The sequence below is a fragment of the Lissotriton helveticus genome, chromosome 2_1, assembly GCF_964261635.1.
Source record: "Lissotriton helveticus chromosome 2_1, aLisHel1.1, whole genome shotgun sequence".
NCBI lineage: Eukaryota > Metazoa > Chordata > Amphibia > Caudata > Salamandridae > Lissotriton > Lissotriton helveticus.
This window is the reverse complement of record NC_136059.1, coordinates 654,905,837-654,929,127: the sequence shown is the minus strand read 5'-3', so window position 1 is coordinate 654,929,127 and position 23,291 is coordinate 654,905,837. Positions and strand designations below refer to the sequence as shown.

The 23,291-nt window shown below is 39.7% G+C and overlaps 1 protein-coding gene across 22 annotated transcripts in view; it reads left to right on the top strand.

The window, feature by feature from the left end:
* The window catches only part of MEF2C (myocyte enhancer factor 2C), a 566,275-nt gene that overhangs the window by 471,887 nt on the left and 71,097 nt on the right, over nt 1-23,291 (top strand). For 15 of the 22 annotated variants that reach the window (XM_078675353.1, XM_078675343.1, XM_078675355.1 and 12 more), the window contains 2 exons: nt 11,706-11,849; nt 22,992-23,178. In XM_078675353.1, the coding sequence (XP_078531479.1) occupies nt 11,706-11,849; nt 22,992-23,178 (331 nt within the window). Of the gene's footprint in view, nt 1-11,705; nt 11,850-11,916; nt 12,055-22,991; nt 23,179-23,291 lie in introns of all 22 variants that reach the window. The other 7 variants (XM_078675363.1, XM_078675359.1, XM_078675360.1 and 4 more) reach the window with 2 other exon arrangements.

Sequence of the window (23,291 nt, the reverse complement as noted above, 5' to 3'; positions counted from 1 at the left end):
CAATTGGTGCTGAAGTTGCATTAAAGATATTAAAACTGTAATGAGGCGGGGCGTGTTGAATGACTGCATATGTCGTACTTGGAAACGGTCGCGAGCCTCTTTACGCATCTTCTGATAAGTCCTGGAAGGGTCGTCGATATTGCAAGAACACAAAACAGACGGCTGAAAGGCCCGGGCATCAGTGCCACCGGGCTACGAGGGCGAGGCAGAAACAGCCATCTATGGACATGCCGCAGGACAGGCGGCTGCGATTGGATGCTGTCATGTGGCCTTTGCCGAGCTGCACAACAGGTGCAGACTCGCTGACAGGTGTGGATATCTCGGATGAGTAAAATAGCTGATGGCTGTGATGCGGCCTCGTGTCGGATTGTAAACTGCTGAGCTCTGACAGAACGGGCGGCCAACTCGCATGCTTGTGATCGCTTGATGCACTCCAGCCCCGCGAGGCCCCGCTCACCCCGGACTCATTCCCGGGAGCGCGCACGCCGCCCCTGGCGGAGCCCACGCATGACATTTCCCTTTTTTTAAATCAAAGGCCTGGAAATTCAATCTCTTCAATTGAACGATGGGCTGGGAATCCGAAACCGTTTATCGAGCACTTGTTTACAGCGGTTCCCTTTACCCAGAAGGCACGCTAACTTAAACCCAATACAAAACAAGAATAATACACGGAATTGTAGACAGGTGACTGTGAATATAACAGGGATGTTATACGGTACCTATTCTGAAAGCTCCACCTCAGCAGTTAGAATGTGTAAAATGTTATGGTGGGCTTTTCTTCTACATATCACAAGCTGCCAAGTCTGCTTGGAAGTTGTTTATTTGCTTAGCAGTTTCATATAGCGCTGAAAAGACTCAGTTGGTAACAGAGCGGTTTACATGGGGCCAGGTTACAGATTACAAGAGCAATTACTTCATATAAAACAGACATAGAAAGAAAAGGACAGCTATGGTTAGCAGCGGGGTTTGAGCGCTATGTACAGGTTACAAGGGGGTTTAGGGGGGTAGCTCTCCCACCCCCCTCTTCCCCTGGTGGGTTGGGAGGGGCGGGGCAGCCCCCGCTGCTTCCATTTTGTGTTTGGGCTATTTTTAATGTAGCCCAACTATAAGGGTGTTGTGCGCTTGCTCCCAGCCACCATTTTTGGTTTGGTGACCTTGTGGCTGGGAGCGTTTGCGGTAGTTTTGTTTTTGGGGGTATTTTTTAGGTTATTTTTTTGTATTTTCCTCTTTGGCTGGCTTTCATTGGGTCAGGTGAGCAAGGGGTAGCATGTGGTGTCGCTTGTAACAGGTGCTGTGCGGGGGTTATTGAAAGTTTGCCAGGGTTGGCAGAAGTTTTTTGGTTATTGTTGAAGTTGGGTTTATGGACAGGGAAAGGTTAGGCAGGTTATTTTAAGTTCAGCTAGACACGTTAGCGGATTACCCGTGTGTTGAGAGGCAGGCATAGGATGTTGGTTAATTGAAGTGTATAATTAAAGGGGTATAATTTTACTTCAGTGCTTTGTATTGTTGTTTAAGTGTTAATGTCAGGGTGGGGGCGTGTTCAGGGGATCGTAGCACTGGGGTCAGGGGTCAGGTGTTTGGATGTATTAGTGAGGCTTTAAGTTTTGTAAGGCAGTTGCTAGGGATGTTCATTGTGATGTGCACCTCTTTCAATAAAGCAGCCTTTTTCACACAGCAAAATGGCCTTGTCTGGTCTGCTCACCACCTCCCCCCTCCCAATGTGCTTTAAATCCAGAGTTGCTTATCTCGTTGGCACAAAAATGCTCATGTGTGGTGCTGTTGATTTTGCGGTAGAGGATATCAAACATGCAAGAATCATTATCATCAAACTTTTACAGCTGCAAAATTATCTGGTTAGAGAGGTTGATGCGTTACTTAGGGCACTGACGTGTAATGTGTTTTTATTTCCTGATGGACACAACCTAATGCTGTTTTAGCAAAGCCACGTGGGCTCATGGTATATAGTTGTTTTTGCCTAGTAGATATTTATTGTCTTGTCAGATGAGGAAAAGGAAATTACATATATTAGTCGAAAGCGAGCGCACAGATGACACAGCAGACAATGTCTGTACATTTTGTCTTTGACTCTTGTAACCCAGGTGTTAAGACAATAACTGTGGCTTGCCCTGCGACTGCTCAGCAGCTCAATGTGCAGCCATGCAGAGAATCATCTTGTCATCTCGTATGCCTTGGCTGAGGAGTAGGCTTGGGTGAAAATCTCCATTTGCTGTTCACTGAGGTTTTCAATTGTGCTATTTTTATGCAAGCTGTACTACAATCAAATAATGTCAGTTCCAGACTACACTTGGCCATGTTAATTACCTACATTCTATAAGAGACAATAGATAGAAAGATAGATAGATAAAAAGATAGATTGATATATAGACTGATTGAATAGACGGTAATATACTATTCGTTTTCACTGTTTGTTGTGTGGAGATGTGGAGGGGCATAACTCACTAGAGGTGAAGCCTTGAGCAGGGCCTTGATGTATTTTCCCTCCCGCAACTATAGTATAAAATTGCATATCACACTCTGCAAATCTACATGTATAATTTGTGCCATATCTTTTTAAATACATTTTCTTTAAAAGAGCATTCAACCAAAACCAAGAAGCAAAGGGATATATTTATGCAATAAAATAAAATCACATTTTAGAGTCATTTTGAGTGTTAAGAGAATTGCTTTGTAAAGTCATTTTATCACACAACCTGTGTGGAATAAACAGTATGTTTCTTTGCCAGTTTTACTGAATGCATTTGTGTATTTTTGTATATTGGCGCAGTCGTTCTGAATTACATTATGCCACATGTAAATTCACTGCCATAACATATAATTGACTCTGTAGTTATTGTTTGGTCAAAGTATCCATTGAAAAGATGTTTTTTATTTTTGTAATAACATTGATGCCATTTTACGAATCTGCATGAAAGAAAAAAAAATCATGTTTAGGATGGGCATGGCAAGGTTTTTGCAGCCTTGTCAAGGGGGAGAAGTTAAGAGGAGACCAGAAAGTAATGTTTCATATTTCAACTCTCATAGGAATCTTTGCTCTCCGCTGCAAAAAAACACTAAATGGAATTACACCAAACATGCAACGAAAGCAAAAGATTTCCAAGAGGAGTTAATTTGCTCGGTTGTCTGTAAATCAGTTCAGTAGTTTTCAAGAAATTAGCAATACAAAAATGATTAGGCTGGACATTGAGGGATTAAAAGTTAGTTAACTAGGCTGTTTGGACCACAGATTCTTTGTGAACCCATGCTTCAGGACCGTTTGCAGATCCAAATTAAGAAAGTTAATGTATCTGATTGGGCAAAGGGATTTTTTTCTTCTATCATCATTTTTGGGTCTGCAAACTCAAAGCTGGGTCCGTGGATTCCAAGGCCACAAGAGACAATTTTTTATTGCGGTCCCCATAACAGACTGCACAGCATGGTCCCCATGCCCTAAGAAATACAGCCAAATGCCTCACAACAGCCCTCTAAAAATGTAAAAGTAGAAAGAATTACGTTTTTCTAATGGAATCCTTGAACGTATCCCAGAGTTCATTAACCCCAACAAGCCCAGACCCTCACAACCATTCTCCCGAATTCCCGAACTCAGTACAGAGTTTGCAAATCATAAAACGCATGTTCCATGTTGGATTCCGTGCTGTAGTTCAAGCACTCTCTACAAAATTAATCATCTATGAAACCTGTGGATCCAAGTTCGGTTTCCTCTATAGTTTGCAGACTCTGTTCAGAGTTCAAGCACTACTCACCACATTTGATTGTGACATAAGGTATACAAGTGAATTATATCATCATTAAATGTGCGCTTTAGTAATGGGCTGCTGTCAAATAGTGTTTTAGGGGTTGAGTTGTAAATTCATGCATTTTGAAACCTGCAGAGTCCACTGCATGCCTAGCATATAAGGCAGGAAGTTCTCCAAAGGGCTTGTAGCAAAGTCTGAGGACTTTTTGAAAAGTTAAAGACCATTCTGATGTTTTCATTGGCTATTATCGTTCCCACACATTTTCCCCCACAGCAATAGGACACTTTGTTTGAAGAGGAGGACACCATTGCAGTTACTACTCTTACTCAATAATGCATTCTGCTGTATTACAAAACTGAGCCATGGCAGAGACAAAAGAACAAGAAATTCTAGGCCAATCATCTGCTCTTAAAGACAATGTCATCTGTATGGGAAACGTGAAGAAGTTGAGTAGCAGAACAGGGAGTAATTTTGTGGGAATTATTCAGTTATCCCCAGGAGAAAAAAATCTTAACGTGAAGAGAGTCGCATGCAAGCTCTGTGACCAGACATTAGGCAGAAGCCAAAAAGTCTGCCTCTTTTGACAATTTGAACATGAAACACCTCAAGTCAAAGCATGAGAAGGGGTATTTGAGGTTGCAATGGAAAAGGCCAGAACGCCAAAAACATTCCTGCTTCTGCACAAAGCAATACAGGAAAATAGTCCTTAATTAAAAATATTGATCTTCTAATACAAGGGAAGCAAAACAAACGTTGGTTGAGGCAAGCAAAACCCAAGGAATGAGAATAAAAAAGATGGAAGACTATTACAAAAATTCCATCAATAAAATAATGTTTAAAGTATTTTCATGGCTGTTTGTCACAGCAATTGCATCAAATTCATTACAAAAATACTAAAAACACAAGATCACAAAACAAAAAAAACCTCAAAACAAAACAGTGTTCTTTTGAGAGGAGCTTGTCTCTACTAACAAGTACCTGGATGGCGAGCAGCAGCAGGTTGGGTGTAGCAGCATTTGGATGCCCCTATTGTTATGCACAGTTAGAGGCCAAGGCTGTTTGCAGTGTGCAAGCTTTCATAAAAGCTGCATGTATATCATAACATATTAGTTAAAGTGATGTTATGATTAGAATTGCTTGTAACAATTTAATCTTATGTTTAAAAAAAAACCTTGACAATTTGCTTAAAGTACAGTTATGGTTACCACAAACACCAAAATGAGCCAGTAATCATTAGCTTCCCAATCCAAAACTCACAATACACCTGTGCAAACTCTAACTCAAACACCAAATGCAATGCTTATGCCCGCACAATATTTATACCATTAAGTAACAATGCCTAAAAGCATCCAACATTAAATAACAGCTCATATTGAAACTAATACATAATACTATATTTATTGTCCTTTTGTAGATAGTGTGACTGTTAATGTAGTGTGTAATCTGACCTGTAAGATCGTTTGTCATATTTGGAATTGTATCCAGCATATCAAGTTTGAGCCCAGAATCCCTAGACACCAAGTGCTTGGTCATGAGAAATGGACTTGGTGTCTGAATCTCAAATGCTGCAGAGACACAGAGCTGCAATGTAAACATTTGTGCTTCTGACCGCTAGTTATTCCCAGTCCCATGCCGTCACCCCCTTTGTTTAGGTCAACAAATAGCTCACCTAGATTGGGTAAATGTCACAGAGCAGCTGTCTAAATTACTATAACTTGAGATACAAAACTACCATGAGATAAAGTGTCAACCTAAGCAATGGTTATAATCAGGGACGTAGCTTCAGGGGGGGTGTTTGGGGTGTTACACCCCCCTAATAAATGTGTTCTCTGATAAATATTTGGGTACAGGTGCTTTCAGTTAGGTATTGTGAAATGTTAGATGGATATCAGCCACATTTTACATACACAGAGACAAAAGCTCAAAACACTCTGTCACTCTGTTTTGAGTCGTCCCAAACATTAATTAATTAAGCAAATATATTATTTTCCTCCCTTAGTACTCCTACCAATCTGTATTCCACTCCCTTTGCACTGCCCCATACCCCACACTGATGCTCCCTGCTTGTCGTATTATGCCTTTAGAAATTGTATGACAGGGTGATTGTCTGAAAATCTGAAGCTCACACCCTCCCACCTATTTTTGCTGACAAAGCTATGCCCCTGGTTATAATACACCTTAAATACTCAATAATGTTGGTGCTAATCCCACAGTTGAATTTTGGCATAATGTAGGATGCCTCCATAGTAACATTCTCTCAACCACAGTACCAGTCCAGTCCATGGAACACCCCTGGTTTTCTGAGGAGAAATTCGAGCCTTCACTTTTCGGATTTAAGCAAAATGTTTGTTGTTAATTATGTTTAACTGTCTTTGTATTTATCCTGTCTATTTAGTTTACCTTCCTGACTATTAATCCTCAACTGTTCACCTTCTGGGTGTATGTCCCTACCTTTGAGATTCCATTACATCCCTTAAAATTACCACGTTTGACATCCTCTTACAGTCAATTCATGGGAATTAAGCCATACACCCTTCAAGTATTCCACGAATTATTGACCTGCAACATCATTTGTTGTACTCATTTCATCTCTTCAAAACTATAAATAGGTAATAAAGATATCCCATAGTTTAATTACTGAGTCCACAAATTCTTGAGTCCAAAATTCCACTAAGCGGTTGCAGTATTTTATTGCTCCTTCTCTACTGATCAGTGCTAATAGGAGGCAGTAGCAAATGTTCTTGTGCCCGTTGTGCATGCATTATTACCCATTTTTAACATGCTTTGCACTCCTGGTTACTATCACATAAAATACGATGTTAACTAGAAGTGAAATAAATAACCTTGCCCAATTTGAACTGGGATCTAAATGGTGGCAGTGCAAAAGTGAACATTTTTGTCCAAAAATAGAAGTTTAAACTTGAAGCATCACCTACTTTTTCAAAACATATTTCTGAGATCAAGACCGAAGTTTTGAATTTGAAAGTTAAGAACAAAGCCCTACTGGAAACCAAAACCAGCCTGTGAAAAAAAGCTGAAACAAGCTCATTCTGCATTAGGCAAGGATTTGAATGGGACCATAGGGATGGAATAGTGATTAGTACCCTTACTGATCAAACATTCGATCCTCAGCTCCCTACGTATCTGTTTGATGCAAATGTTAATTCTTCCACATTAAATTCTCAAGGGGGCCTAACCCTTTCAAAACCTGAAGGGTACTATTCACCTATAAAGCGACAGTTGTGTGTCAACTTATTGTTATGGTCTGAGAATGCTGATCCAGGCTGTAAATTAGAGCTGTACTTTCATTTGATAAGGTTCTTAAGCCACGACTGACTACGAAGTTATAATTGGGGATGATCTGGAGTCTCTGCGACTGATAAACAGCAATTTCATCTGCATAATCAAGGTTTCATCTAAGGATAATTAAGTGGGTATTTGATTTAGATCATCACCTTGTCTGTCTGTTATGCCATGAACTTGCCAAGGAAGTGCGTAAAGGAAACAAACTATTTAGCACCTTCATGAGGTGCCATTAGGATCAACAACAAAGCCTGCCATGATATTAAGATGAACAATTTATATTCTTATGATTAAACAAGTCTCTGATTCTTAAAGCCTGATGCGTGGACTCCTTGTGCCCCTCTAGTAAATATATATTCAGCAAGATTTAGCTGGTTATCTGGATTTAGTTTGTGTGAAAGGTGAGGGACATGGAATTTAATCTAGCCTCAAATTCTCAGGAGTCCAAATAACGCAACAACACCTAAATAGAAATCGCAACAAATGTCGCTGCTTTCCAATATCTAATTCTGAAACTATTCTTCTTCTGTGACAGACTCTGTCTAGGAGTGTTGCATCATAAAGCTCACCTCTCTGATTCCCTTAAACTTTTGTGAAAGTCTAAGAACAATTTGCAAAAATGACCAGGTCTTCGGCCATGTATTCTTTGTTATAACTAGCTTTTTAAAAATAAAAAAACACCCATTTTAAAATGTAAATTGAATTAGCTATTTATTTTATAGCCAGTCGTACTATTTTATTTTACCTTCCGATAATTGATAGGTAATACATTCTATATTTTTGGACTGTTCCTCTCTGGAGAATAAGTTCTTGATCCCTTAAATGTTCCATCCTAGTTTCAACTTAAACTCAGCCATCGTCTTCTGCATAGCTAATTTAGACCTTAGCAAAGCGTACTTAAGGAAGCTATGATTACTTTTTCAGTAAATAACAGGGCCCAGTACAATGGGAGCTTTGGTTTGGCTTACATCTATGCCATTGCATTATCTTTCTTTACCAGAAGGCAGAGTTATTCCTCTTGCTAATTCAGATAGAAGTATTCAACACTAATTCAAATGGGGTTGCTTCTTATTGTGTTACATATACATCACTTCTCACTCGTGTCAAGCTCCCTGCTTGAATGGTGCTCATGTGACCCCCAAACGCCATCTTGACTCCCTTTGTCACTGTTTCTTGAGCTTTCAAAGAATGTTTTTTAACAAATGTACCCACTGCCCACAATATAAAAGCTCGGAAACTCCTTACAGCCATAGTTTGGCACAGTAAGTTCAAATCAGCCAGCACTAGACATCATGGATACAACACTTGCTTGGTTTGCCTCAGGACTAGTGTGCATGTCCTATTCCATGTCATAATGTGGGACAGGCTAAGTTCTCTTTTCCATTTCTCTATACACTCTCACTCTATAACCGGTCAATTATAGACATCTTTCCATCATTTCATGTAATCAAGTCCTTCACCTCCTTTAGCCTACATTTCAGATGGAAATAGCCAATTGCCTTACTGCGATGTGGCACAACATAGACCTGTTGTGCCTACTGGTGTACCGAACTAAATATCTCTATGTAGCATCATCCACATCTCTAAGAAGCCATTCCTCTCCATCTCATACATTCCTGACAGTGTCATCCTTTCAACCGCCGTCAGCAAACTGGCTCCAGCCACAGAATCTGCATGCCTTCATCGTCCACTACTACTAGTGCTGCCCATTGCCACCTACTACACATCTTGAAGGCATGTATGGTCACCACATAGCACTCGTCAATGGCCTAAACAAATCAAAGCTCTAAAAAAAGCCTCCCCTCCTCCGTGGCCTCTTTCACTACTCCCTGCTGCTAAAATATAAAACGTTTTGCTCTGCCAAATGTTAATCTTTTTTAGGTCGTTAGAGAAGTATTTATGTTGTACTTATTTTTTCATTTACATAGCACACCTGAAACTGTTGGCATGGGGGTGCTTTCCGTTGCCACAATGGGTATTATGTAGAGTTTCAAAGGCGATTACATAGGGTTTGCATCGAGATGGGGAGAGGTTTGATAACCACTTTGATGCAAGCAGTTATTCAGCCGGTGCCAGTCACCGAATAGTCACATTAAGCCATTGGCAATGTTGGATTACTGAACACTGCACCACCATTTATATATTTAAAAACTCAGGGGCAGATTCGTCAACACCAAAAATGACACAAACCTATGCACAGTGTTAAATTGGGATTTACTTCCCAGTGTAAATCTTGTTTCGCACCGGACAGTAGCACTAAAGTAATGCAATTTATCGTTATGCACAGCTTGATGCTACTTTGTGTCATGGATGTGGCCCATTGGGGGAGGTGGGGGGAGAAGGGTACATGGACATTCGCATACAGCCTCCCAAGGATTTTGATGCAAATTCGTAGGCACAGCTTGGTGCTAAAAATTGACATCCTCATCTCCAGGCAGACGTAAAGTTGATTACAAGTTTTTTTCCCCTCCAAACGTTTACAGCTTTGCATATGTGCTGTACTATACAGCACTCATAAAACGTTGGAAAATTGTTAAACTATATCTAAGCTTAGGTTTTTCTTCTGGAACTGTGAAAATCTATGATACTCAAACCACATTCCTCTACCCCAGCTGACTCCTCTGCTGACTTCTCTGCTAACACAACCTATACTGATTCACCCCGAGGAGGCTTCCATGTGCCACCTTCAGATTCAGCTTTTTCACCCCCCCTGTAATTCTATAGAAGACTTCCATGCTCAGTGTTGGTTCAAATCTTTATATGTCTTTCATAGTTCTATCCCATGGGCCGTTCGTTCTTCTCCTAGCATGTACCATTTACACCTCCATGGCTTATATTCCCACCAACCTCTTCAACTCTTTCATGCCACTTATTGTATCATGTGAACAGAATTCGTGGTCCAAAAGCTTGCAAGTAAAAAAAAAAACAAATAGATACTTAAACAGTGTGTGAAGTTTCACGGCTCACCCAAGTGTGAGCTGCTTTCCTTCCATCTGTTGTCCAATCAATAATTAGCATTTTTCAGTGTGGATCTGTTTGCTCTCCTTCTTTCATGATACTTTCGTAATGTTGAATGTCTTAAATGTGTACTGATGTCCAGAAAACGAAGTTTCAAATGCTCAAGAGAACAACAGACTCTGTGCTCACAGCCTTTCAATTGTACATTAACCGATTTTGTATGGGAATATGTGTACCTAGGAAAATTAGCTCAGTGTCTATCAATAAATACTGTTTTTGTCTTTTAATGTAAGTATGTTATGTATAAAACGCAACGTAGCAATTATTCGTCACAGGTGGTCATTCATGGGTTTGCATTTGCCACCTTCTTGGATCTAAAGGTTACTGTACATCATTTTACTTTGTGGTTGTAATTGGTTGTTAAGGAACAGTGATGCCTGTCAAATGGAAAGGGCAAAACCTAAAATTAAACTGGTTCAGCAAATTTCATACTACATCCCAAAATGGCAGTTTCTAAACAAGAAATTTTAGTTTGTGAATTTGCATCAGCGAACAGCATTTGCCATAGCAGCTCTTTTTTAGGCCGCCCACTCTACCAGCTGGCTGCTTTCAGCATACCATTCAACGCACTCTTGCTTACGCATTGTAACTTCGGGTGTGGTTTAATCGACAAACTTAAAATAGGACATGCCTACAGTTGTGAAGGGAGGTGGGCGCTTGGCTGCACCGACATCTCCTCTCTTTAATGTGACTGCAGATTGCTTGTTGGAGATCCGCCAAGTGAGCCCAGCTGACAACGGCACTTAAGGGCACGGACGAATGTTAAATTGCTCGTTGCTGACCTCATTGTGCAGTTTCCAATGATTTCCAATAGGGTTCATCTACTTTGCCAAGCTTGTTTATGTTGGTGAAGGAGACTGATTTTCACAGCACCCTACGAGCCTCTGTATTGATGTAAAATTTAAGTATTTGTGAGACAATTTCTTCTTTGATGTAACGTAACAGTTAAATTATAAGCCCAAACTAGGCAAAAAATGTTCAACCAAATGCTCTTTTGAAACAAAAGTACAGGTGCTCCTAAAAAATAGATTATAGGGACATATATTTGACCCACACTTGTACCCTTCTGCTCCCAAACCCAACTGCCTTTAGACATTCTGATGGCCATCATCTGAATTTGGAAAGAGACCCGAGAGCATAGTTAGTGTTTATCGAATACAAATCAGACATTTATAGCAAACGTTCATTGTGATCTTGATCGAAGGTCGTTGATTGTTTCATCCAAACATGCAAGCAATGAGTGGAGTAACAAATGCAGCTCACGAGCTGAGATCAGCTCCTTGCTTAAATTGAATTTAAAATATTTCAAATGTGGTTGCTCTTTGTGCGCCTGAAAAATTAATTAATTACTTTTATTACAGACTTAACTGTAGGAGGTAGCACATACATTTGATGCAGAACTGTCTTCATAAAACGTCAGACACACTCAATTTTCTGTATGAATTTCAAATTTCAAAGTCTCCTCTGCCTGGAAGTAATGTATAGCGGGGGATGTGGGATACCTGCATGCAGGTTGTTCCCTGAGATAATTGAAAATGCCGCAAAGCAGGGATTCATGTTGATTAACCTTCCTGACTCTCAATTGCCGCCCATACATAGGTGTGAACTGTACAACATTGTGTATTTCAGACGTTGAGAAAGAAGGGGCTTAATGGTTGTGACAGTCCAGATCCCGATGCAGACGATTCAGTAGGTCACAGCCCCGAGTCAGAGGACAAGTACAGGAAAATTAACGAAGATATTGATCTAATGATCAGCAGGCAAAGATTGTGTGTAAGTACTCTGAGCATCCTTTCAATTTTTTTATTTATACTTTTTGATATTTCTCTGAACCTGGCAGGCATTGAACAAGAAAGAAAACAAAGGCTGTGACAGCCCCGATCCCGACTCCTCTTACGCTCTCACCCCACGCACAGAAGAGAAGTATAAAAAAATTAATGAAGAATTTGATAACATGATCAAGACCAATAAAATACCTGTAAGTACCTAAGATTAGATGACTGGTCTGCTGAAATCTGCTGCAGTAACCAACCTTAACCCTTGCAGTGCTAGCTCCCTATTAAAAACATTTAAGCTAAGAACATCCCAATAATAACACACACATATTAACTCGCACACAGATAAACAACTCGGTCTGTGTTTGTATGAAGTCTATTGTATGAGCAATACTCATCACAATCCACCCCAGTTACACTACTGACCTTATTTACCTAGACATTTCCTCTTACACAATTTACCCTAAAATGTGCCATGTTAGCCAGTTCAGGCAATAAACTAAAGTTATATGACACTGTATGTGTAAGTTGATTAAAACACTTTTGAACCAAGGCGCCTGCAAAATGGCACTTGCAGGAGCGCTGACTACCAAACCATCAGACAATGTTAAAACTTATTACCCCCTCCACCTGCCCACAGATTGCATGAGACCTCTTTGGTAGAATTTAGAAATGTTTGTGTGTTTGAGTGATTTTACCGCTTCAGCAGAATTTGCTTTGCCTTCACACAACATCCTTGTTCCACATTAATATGCCTGGTAGCAACCTTTGGCCCTGAGCAGTGGTTGGCTTCACTCACTGATCTTGTTATTGATCCACTTCACTCGGGACAGAGTTCCTTAATGCTAAAAGAGAGCTTCTTGGTCCAAGACATGTGTAAATGTAGTAAAGAACTCCACAGGAACAAGGAGTTTAAAAGAAATCGTGGGTTTATTCAGTAGAGCAGTTCCCCAACAGCCATTCCCAACGCTCCTCAGCAGAATCACCAACATTCTAAGGTGCACTCTAGAGAGCATTCTAGGATGGAACCAACTTGTAAGACAAAAAGGAGGGGAGGGGGAGAAGGAACGAACCATATAACTTGATAATATGAGAAAAGTGAAAGGGGGTAGGACCATAGTAAAGGAAAAAAGAGGAAGATTATAACAGCACTTTATGAGAATCCATCCTGTTTGATGACGTGTCCAGTGAGCTGGACTGATTAATGCGTCTGAGCTGCTTCTACGTCACAAAGGTACGAATAATACTAATCAGACGAAGTTAAAAAAATACCTGATCACATTTTGAGTCACAGCAACAATGCAATTTTATGATTTTAAATGACATGCCTATATAATAAGTGGACATGCTTGTCAAAGATTAAATAGACCCAGAATTCCCCCACAATTACTGACACTTATTTCAAAGAAACAATGAAGAGATTTGATTCTTTTTTGCAGCATGATTTGTTTTACCCACTGCGATTAAGATCACACCCACACCACAAAACACAGTCATAGTGCCATGTTTTAAATGAGAAAAAACACTGAAAGGGGAGAAAAGATTGTTTGCCAAACACGGTAATGCCCTTGTCCAAAAGCCAAATTTGAAATGCAATCAAAACAGGGCACCGCCAGCTAACTGGCCCTTTGATAAAGGAAGCGAAAGATTTCCAACAGTCTCATGCCTGGCCAGAAACTGAAGAGAAATAACTATGCATGTGCTATGTGCTTGCTGTGGTGTTCCGCTCACTGATGTGCACAAATATGTATACACATGCACAAACATGCATATGCACATACATGCACCTACACATCCAAACTGACACACAAGTACACTGCACACTGTGTGCATGGCGATAAAACAAATTTTGATTGGCTTACGTACATCGGTGAGTTGCAATGCTACAGTGGAAAAACGTTTTAGAAATGTAACTATTGTTGAACAAATTGAACTATATATAAAAAAGCAATCCATTAACTGCAGTCAAAAAGAGTCTTTGTATTATTAGTTTGACATGGGTCTGTTTAAGCATTAAGCCCTTAATTAAAAAAAAAAATTATATGTTACCTAAAATATCCATTTCAGTAAAACGTCCAACATGCGTGCATGCAATTTTGGGCTCTATATTGTATTTAACAATAATTAAGTTAGGGAAGGCTCCCTACAGATGTCTACAACCTCAGACTCCAGGATCTATTCCTACCCTTTGGAAATTTACACTGAGCCCTCTGATGAGTGACAATAACAGAAGCCTGCTGAAAACTCAAACTCGCAGTGTGATGGGTCCAGTTCACCAAGGGAACTTAGAGAGTGCACGGGTGCAACGTGCTGGGCATTTTATTTCCAAAAAGAGCTGACCATATGTCGCAGGACCACGTCACAGCCCTTAGGCACAGGTTGACATTGGGCCCAATGCACAAGAGGGGTGTGCTGTTTTCTGAAGCTGGTTGATTGAAAGTTTCCCGCGGGTGAAATGTTCTCTGAAAGCTATGGGATAATGTAAAATCATCTTAAAAGGTGCATGAGGTTGCGCCTCACCCAGTAATTGGTTTACTACTAATGCAACCTAAAAGTAAGCAAAGTGGCAGATTTGCCACTTTTTCATGCAGCGCAGTGCAGCAGCCGCAAATACTGTGCTGCGTGAAAAGGAGAGTGGAGGAGAGCACCAAATGTACTGAAATATGGCACTCACCTCCCCTTTACCAAGCGCCAGCGCTGAAATCAGCTGCCACGCGCATAGAGGCAACTTTGCACCTGGTGCAAATATGTCTCTGTGAGTCTAGGATAGGTTTTGTACTGGAAGGATATCCTTCCAGTACAAAATACTATACATAGACTAATTTAAACCACTTTCCCTATTTGTATTTGTGCTGTACAGTGCAGCACATGTAGAAAGTTGGAAAAGGAAAGAGAAGTGAAAGCATTCCTCCTTCCTTGCACCTACTTCCAAAGCTTGCAGTTTTTTTTATGCTAAACCCTTTCTTCTTTATTTAGTAATTTGGGGTTAGCATCAGAAACCTTGGGTGGTTGCATGGGAACACCCATGCCCCACTCACGGTATTCTCCCTTGGTGCTAAGTAATGCAAAGTAGCGCTCCGTGCTGCTTTGAGTTACTTTCACGTTATTTCCAGTGCTGGTTTGCGTTACTTTTGTGATGCAAACACAGCATAAAATCTTGGTAAATCTCCCCCAAAGTATTACATTCTGAGATCAGTGAATCCTTGCACATCTGCTCCTGCGCAAGCATAAGCCAAGTGTGTGGAGATAGAGACACCATGACCATTGTTTAGTTGCTTTCCATTTGCCCACATTTGATGGGGTTCCAGTGAGAAGTCAGCTGATCATGCAAAGACAAATATAGGAGCTCTGTTTCAATCTGGAAGAAGATCAAAAGCTATGAGGCTATGTAGAGCTGATAAAGATCGGAATATTTTGTTTTCTGTAACTCAGATGAGCTAAATGGTCACGAGAGATATAACAAGGATGGTGAAGAGAGAAATGTAATCTTGAGAGTTAGCAAGGAATCGATGACAATTAGCAAAACATTAACAGGAGACTTGGTGAGTGACCGGGTAATGGATGTGTTAGACGCTAAGCTGTCTAGTTTGCGCCAAAACTATAGCTCCACTGATCTAGTCCCAATCTGAATGATGGAAAATCAGAGGTGCACTGGAACTCCAAAGACTCACCACAGTTAAACTTTAATTGCCTCACTCACAAGTATTAAAAATGTGCAGTGGATTCAACATCTCTCGAAAATATGCAGATCCTTTCAGATATTCGGAAAGCATCAAACATCTGACAGATCTAGATGTTGCTTCTAGTTTACCCATTTACAGACAAACACTAGTGAGTTTTTAAAAGGGCCATTGGTTAGTCAGTTATGAAGTGGGGCCAGGCTTAGTGTTGGTTAAGGTGCGAGACGGTACACGAGTCCTAGCAGAATTAAATAGAAAACTCTTAAATCCAGAGTTTAGAGAAAATGTCACATGTGAGGATACAGTAATTTCCAATACTCCTTTCTGCAAAACCCACTGAGTGCAAACCTGTTAATATGTATCCCAAAGAAACATTTCTTGCCTTTAACGCAGCATGCCTTGACCCACTCCCTGGAGATGACAGGATTTATTGTTAATTGGCTGTCTGCTTCTTCCATTAAAATTTATACTTTTCAAAAATAATCCCTCCAATTTTTCTCAAAATCATGATGTAAGTCTAGGTTCATTAGGTATGAATTTCACTTTATGAAATTGATACACATGCTTCAATTTTCATTGGCAGTTTGGCCAGTCAACTATCTTGTATTTCCAGGGTAGTTTGCAAAAATCATCCATGAGGCAAACATAGCTCTTATGACGCTGCCAAATATCTTACAGATTCAGGTAGAGGCCAAAAGTAATAGTCTTGATGAATAATTAAAATACTGAATCTGATGCATCTCCAGGGGCCCAGCTTTATATTAGGGACAGTAATAGGGGCTGAAATCCCAGGTTCTCCAGATCCTCAAGCATTTCAGGCATCGGCATTTCAACAACACATGGAGCTCATCCATCATAAAAACAAATACTTTGAAGACAACCTATTCCATCTAGAGCGTCTGGTGGTGAGAGAATGACTGGCCAGAGGAGACAAATGGAATTTACTAATGAAAGGCAGAATGTAAAAAAAAAAACAACCAGGGGATTTATCTATAAATAATACCTCCGATATCTAATACCAATATGATACTCTACAGTACAGAGTGGAGAGAGATTGACTTAGAAAGGGGAAACGGGAAGAATTGAGATTATCCACATTACATAAAACAGCTAGCATATTCTAGGCTAAATTTGAGAAGAAGAATGATAGAGTGGCTCCAGTGACATCTTGCAGCAGTGTCCTCCTTGAGGTTTAGAGAGTAAAAAGAGAAACATGTAAAGTCACATTATATGTGTATGAATCGACGTATACCAGCATAATAATAATAAGATCATTTGTAAAGCGCATGGTTACACCATGTCGGTGTGTCCCCGCGCTCGACCAAAAATCTCAGATAGAACCGAAAAGGCAGCAGGATCGAAGAGAGGACCTATCTTAGTGTTGAATTGGGTTAGGAAACAGCCATGTTGTCAGTTTCTTTCAGCATGCGAGACTATAAATTATATCTTTGTTTTTACTGTCATCTAATTCATTCTATCTTTTGATTTGAGCAACTTAATGAGCTCTGGAAATGTGGGTTCAAGCCTTGGTTGCAGGCTTCAAGAAACCACAGAGTGGTTGGCTTGAATCTGTGCACCCTTCTAAAACATTATTTAATCCCAGTTTAAAGCGGTCACTTACTCTGTGTATTCATGTATTCCAACACATACGAGATACCCATGAAAAAATCCAGGCATGTATCATCAAAACCCTTGGAGCTTTTGTTGACTCAAGAAGAGACACTATATAATACTCATCTTTCCCCTTTAATGCTACTTGCCCAGATATCTTGCTCACACCTTCTGCATAGCTCTAAAAAAAGCTTCACTCAGACCATACAGGTGTCCTAAATAAGTTTGACGTGTTACTAAGCACAGCAGAATCTCAATTTTTATGTGAATTCATGACAGAGTAGAGTAAATCAGATTAGAGAGAAATAGAGCGCTATCCCTGTTAAACATCAATATAAGTATAGCTAAAGTTTCAAGAACATTTAATCTAAAGCTTTTATATCAAATAATCGAGCAGTTTTGTATGACAGAAACTGCGAGGGTATGTTTTATATCCTTGCGACTGTGGTATATGACTGTAGAATTCAGCCATTTGCTGGCTACATATCTGATCAGAAGTTCTCATTGATGACATTCACTAGAAATAGTTAGTGTTGAAAACTGTTGAATACACACCATATATCTATTTTTCTTAATTTCATTCTCGTATTTGGTGTTGGCCATGTTTAAATCATGTATTTTGTTTAAACCCCCGTGCTGATCCCCACCTGAGGGCAGTGAATTTATCGGAGATTCCGGTTGATAAAAAGGTGTGTCTTGAAGCACATGAAACGACAGGTGTGAGAAATCGGGGCAAAAAAGTGAAATCTACTAACATAAGACTCAGCTGTACTTGCTGTTTCTTTATATCATTGTTTTATCTCCTGGGGTGTGGTGGAGCATGTTCGCAAATAACCAGGGCTCTCTGACTCGGTGATCACTACAGTCATAGCCAAGATTTCTTCATTGAGAAGAAGGCTTTAGATAAAGTGTGGGATGTTTCACCTAAGCCTTCACCTGATAGGAAATGCAGGTTTAACTTAGTTCTTAGCCCATATCAGTTATGAGACAACAAATCTGGTTTGGGGATGTTTATGGTATGTATGATAGAATGTTGGCCCACATTAGCACTTCACTAGAGCAATTAATCCCACTCAAACAAGTCTTCCTCTTTTATAGTCACAACTGACCTCTTCTGAATGAGACCCTTCAATGGGGTACACATAACACGTTGTTAATGTTACTAGGCCTGAGCCTGTGCAACTCACAATGGTGGGTATTGTTGAGTGATATAATATCACATCTAGCCCAGTGCATTGTGGGAAATTAGTCCCTTCAATCCATCTATCATTTAATGTTGGAATATATATAGCAAGTGGGTAAGGCTGCCGAAATTCCCAAAAGCAGACCATAAGACAGTTGCAAAAATATATTCATTATTGTTTGTAAATCTGAAGGAGAAACACTTTTATAACATAAAAATAGTTTAGTATTCAAATTAATTAATACAAAATACTAGATTTAGCTGGATTACTTAAAAGGGATTTGTTTTGGCTTTGTATCTTGATTACCAACTTATAATGGATCAAGAATTATTTAAGTGAATGCAGTCGTGGTATGATGGTAAAATAACCTGCTTTAACATGTGAAATATACAAGCGCAGTCAAAACTAACATAGTAATATTTAATATGTATATAAATAATTTATATGAGGAAATCTGCAGCTTCAATGTAAAATGTGCTGATGATACGTAAATATGGTGGCATACCGAGAAGTTTGAAACATTCAGACATTGTGTCAGCCCGGTTAGTTACAATGGTAGAAGATTTTACCTACGGCCAATGTACAACCCAGGTTGTAATCAGCGACACTATAAGTCCAAGGCAGGTAGTGGATATCTAGATCGCAGTAAAACTTGGAAGTGTCTTTGTCTAAACATGAGCAATAACAAAGATATGCCAAGCCAGTGCTAAATAGTAAAAGAAGCACACGAAGTACTAGTTCGGGTTAAAGACATTTAACACCAGAAACAGAGAAGCAATAATTGAATTTTGAAGTGAATTGAGAAGACCACCTTTGTAGTGCTTTGCCTACTTTGTTTTCCACTCCATACCACAAGACATACTGGAAATCATGCACTGAAGAATCAAAAAGCTAGCTAAAGGGTTGTGTCACGAAATACTTTAATATGTTAATGAGTTTAGTTTTTGAAGAGGGTCAATACATAAAGTGACATAGACGTTTTTGATTTAGAAAATCAATGAGATGTCAATGCCGTATCCAGAATAAAATATATATATGCAAACATGTTTTTTAAGTTAGATAAAATATGGAACGTTTGAGTTTTAGACGGTAACTTTTGCCTCACAGGTTGAATGCTTAAAAGCACCGCAAACAGAGCCTTGAGAAAGAAAGGATCACCTAAGTGATGGCCACGTGCTGCACAGGGAGGGGCCGGTTGTGATAATCCTCGGGCCCCCTACAGGTGTGTAATCCCTTGTTCAACACTCAATGATAGTTGCAACACAAAGCAGAAACAAACGAATAACTCTTAAACTTTTGGGTGCTGAATATCATGATATTGAATTATTCCTATTTTGGAGGATCACTCCATTTCCATCCCTCTGTTCCAGCTAGATCCTGGACGACCACTCTGCCCTGACAAAGAAACTGTGTTACAGGACATTCTTGTCGAAGAGCACACAGTGTGCCTCAAAATCACAGGGCACTGGTCAGTGATGATTACATAGGTCAGCGGAAGCATAATGTTATGGGAGGACTCACTTAAAGGTTAAGAGCCACCCAGAAATTTTACTGATATGCTACACAACATGGCACTGTTTTTGCCTTGCGGGTCAGAACTGGTGAAATATCAGCAATTATATGGGACATTCAAGTTGGAGAAAACTGTGTTCTTGTTTTAGACTTGAAGCATATTGCGTGTGTTACAAAGCACAAACATACAACTGATGCGAAGTCCAAACATAATTACTGAGCTTGTGATGCATGAGTGGTAGTTCAAGCTGTGGTCAGTGTGGGTTGAGAGGCCCAGAGCTTCCGGATGCTTGGCCTGGACACTGCCATTTTACACAGGAAGGATGGCACCACACAAATGACAGCCCTGCAGACGCTCCGCACACATGCCATAATGTATCCATTTTTGGGTGGGTTGTCCTGCCCACTTGACCACAAAGTAAGGGTGGTAGGAACACACAGCAGAGCAGTTATTAAAATCCGAAAGACGTGGTGTCCCCCGAAAACAGAAAGAAACAGTCACTGAATGCTGGATGTGTAGCTGTTTGACCACCAGTACAAAGAGAAATCTGGCTTATTTACCCATATGAAAACACAAGGCTTGCCAACGAAAAGGCGAGCTATTGCGCTTGACGAAGAAGTAGCTCAGGTTGCACACAGAGAGTCAGATTTAGTTATACATGTGTGAAAGAAACTTCAAATTATAATGAGCTTACAAATATAATATGTTTTATGTGTAGTTTCTTTTTGTCTGGATGTCATAGAGATCAGTGGTAGTGACTACTATACCCAGTGAGTATTCAGTTGTCAAAATTGCAATTGATAGGGATGCGAAAAGGAACATACTCATCGTAATGGTTCTTTAGAAGACCTTAGGGTATTATCTTTGCTGACCAAAACATAGAAAGGGGTGCAATAATAAGAAATTCTTTGTTTACTGTGCGGCAAAAAGCAGATGTCAAATTGCCCCTCTTAATGATCCTCAGAAAGATGGAAGGCTTACTTGTCCATGAAGGTCAAAGCAGATGTCTGCAGCAAGCATTTGATTTACTGAGTCATATTTCCAGTGGAAGATAACACAGTGAGATACACTGCGTATCACATACAGACTACAGGTTTAAATTCTACCAGGGTAGAAACAGTTTTTTAAACTTTTTCCCAAGTTGATCAAATGAGTAGCTTAGAGTTATTGTAATAGTAGTAGCTGTTATTTGCAGAGATATAAACCTGCAGTAGCAAGTGCTACACAAGTGACAAATTCTTATAAATACCAGTAAGGCCCAGAGCTGGTTCGATACTGGAAAACATTTTGGGATTATTGCAGTAAATCTCCACATCTATGCTAGCTTCCTTGGGTAATAATCACCTATTTTGAATTATCCATGAAAAAAATATGACGATGGTGAGTGTATCGTGCTTAACCTCAGTCTGCTCAACGCCCCTATAACGAGACGTATAAAATCAGAAGACATAGCTCTTAGTTAAGAAATCACGACTGAACAATGTAGTCTTACCATTGCCTGAAAGGACATTTGAAAATGGTTCTTTGGTCTCTGGCATTACATTGTTTATTTGAAGCTATTGTACCCTAAAGTGTCTGATTACTATAGCTGAATTCATTCCATTGGCATGTGATTTTGTGAAGGTTCACAATGGCATGACAGATCATAAATATGCTGAGGAGTCATCAACCTGTGTACTTCTACTTCTGTGGGCAAAATATGCACAAGTCCCCTTACATAAATTATTCTTGGGTCTGTAGAAGTCTACAATACCAAAAGTGTGTCAGAGGAATGACCAGTGACATGAAATGTTAGTGAAGTATGCACAAGCACCAGGGCTTTAAGTGGGATAAAACAAAAAATACGTGCTCTTTCTAAGGGGGGTGGCTGATATAATTAAGGGTGTGGCTTAAACATACGTTTAAAATCTCTGCTTGGCATAGTGTGCCGTCCAACTGGTATTTGGCTGCTTCTGTCTTAATATTGTAGATATTCACAAATGTGATTTTTTTATTTCCCACATTCTTCAACACATATAATTTACTCCTCCACAATTCAGGTGTATGTGGTGCTGAAAGTGTTTCGTGTACACAAGTGTTACCATGTGTCTGTAAATTAAACTAATTTCTTAAGCCTGCGCATAAAGAAATGACATGACACCTAGATTCTGCACACAAGTAATCAAGGCATGGTTGGAAGTTCTGTGAAGCATCCATCCAGTCCTGAATCATAACCAAGTCTAGATATAGACATAAGTTTCTGAAATGGTTGCTTGAGCGCTTCTCTACAATGAGGAGCGCCAGTATAAGCTACAATAATTGTACATTTTGAAAGAAAAGGCTCAAGACAAATCTTAGTAGCACTGAACAATCTTGCTCAGTCAACTTCAGGGAACTCTTTGAAAAATCTGAAAATATTTTCACCGTTCTGTTAACATTACATTTCTTGGTCACCATCAATACAACAGCGTATAATTGAGTGCATATAGAGTTCTTTAAAACTACGGAATGTGATTCGTATTTAGCTATATAAAATGTGCATCGTCGGAAACAAATATACTCCACAAATGTAGTATCTCTAAACTGTTGATCATTCTTTGCATGTCACCTAGAAGTATGTAAAGCATATCTGTGAATTCTTAAACATGCACAGTGATCTTACATTGTAATTAATTTTGTTTCAAGTCAAAATGTAAATGTTTTTGACTTAACAGCTGCTTCACTTTAATGGCATTCTTGCAAGTCGTAGTCTTACGTTGAATGAGCATTTCACCATTGTTACCACATTACTGTCATATGTACTCTGTGCACGGTAGATGTCGGAACAATGGATGGGTGTTTAGGATTGGATTTGGGTGGATCAGCTAAAATAATTTAGGTGGTTTACTCGTACCTAACATGGGTCTGAAAGACAGGCAGAGAGACAAAGAAAGAGGAAGATCGGTAAATACTGGCCGATGAATGGAAATAAAAAATGAAAAATAAATATTAAAAGACAGCTCACACGAATTTGTGCTTTGCAGTAATGAATGACTAAATATAACTTTGAATTGATCATCATAACATGAATGCAGCTGAAATACCGTCTTAGAATTAAATAATATATCAATGTTTCTTTGCTTTGCGGATCTTCAATTTATTCTCTTCGTGTTTTGTCTTTGTCTGTTATACAGGCCGTTCCACCACCGAGTTTTGAAATGCCAGTTTCTATCCCTGTGAGCAACCAAAACAATTTGATATACAATAACCCCATCAGCTCGCTGGGTAATCACAATCTTATGCCACTGGCCCACCATTCTCTGCAACGAAATAGCATGTCTCCTGTAATGACGCATCGGCCACCGAGTTCTGGCAACCCAGGTAAGCTTTAGGTACAATGAACCATTGAGAAAGACGATACAAAATATATATTGCATGCTGCACTGCCATTCCGGTAGTCTCTCTATCTATATCTGGATTTGAGTGGTAAGCTT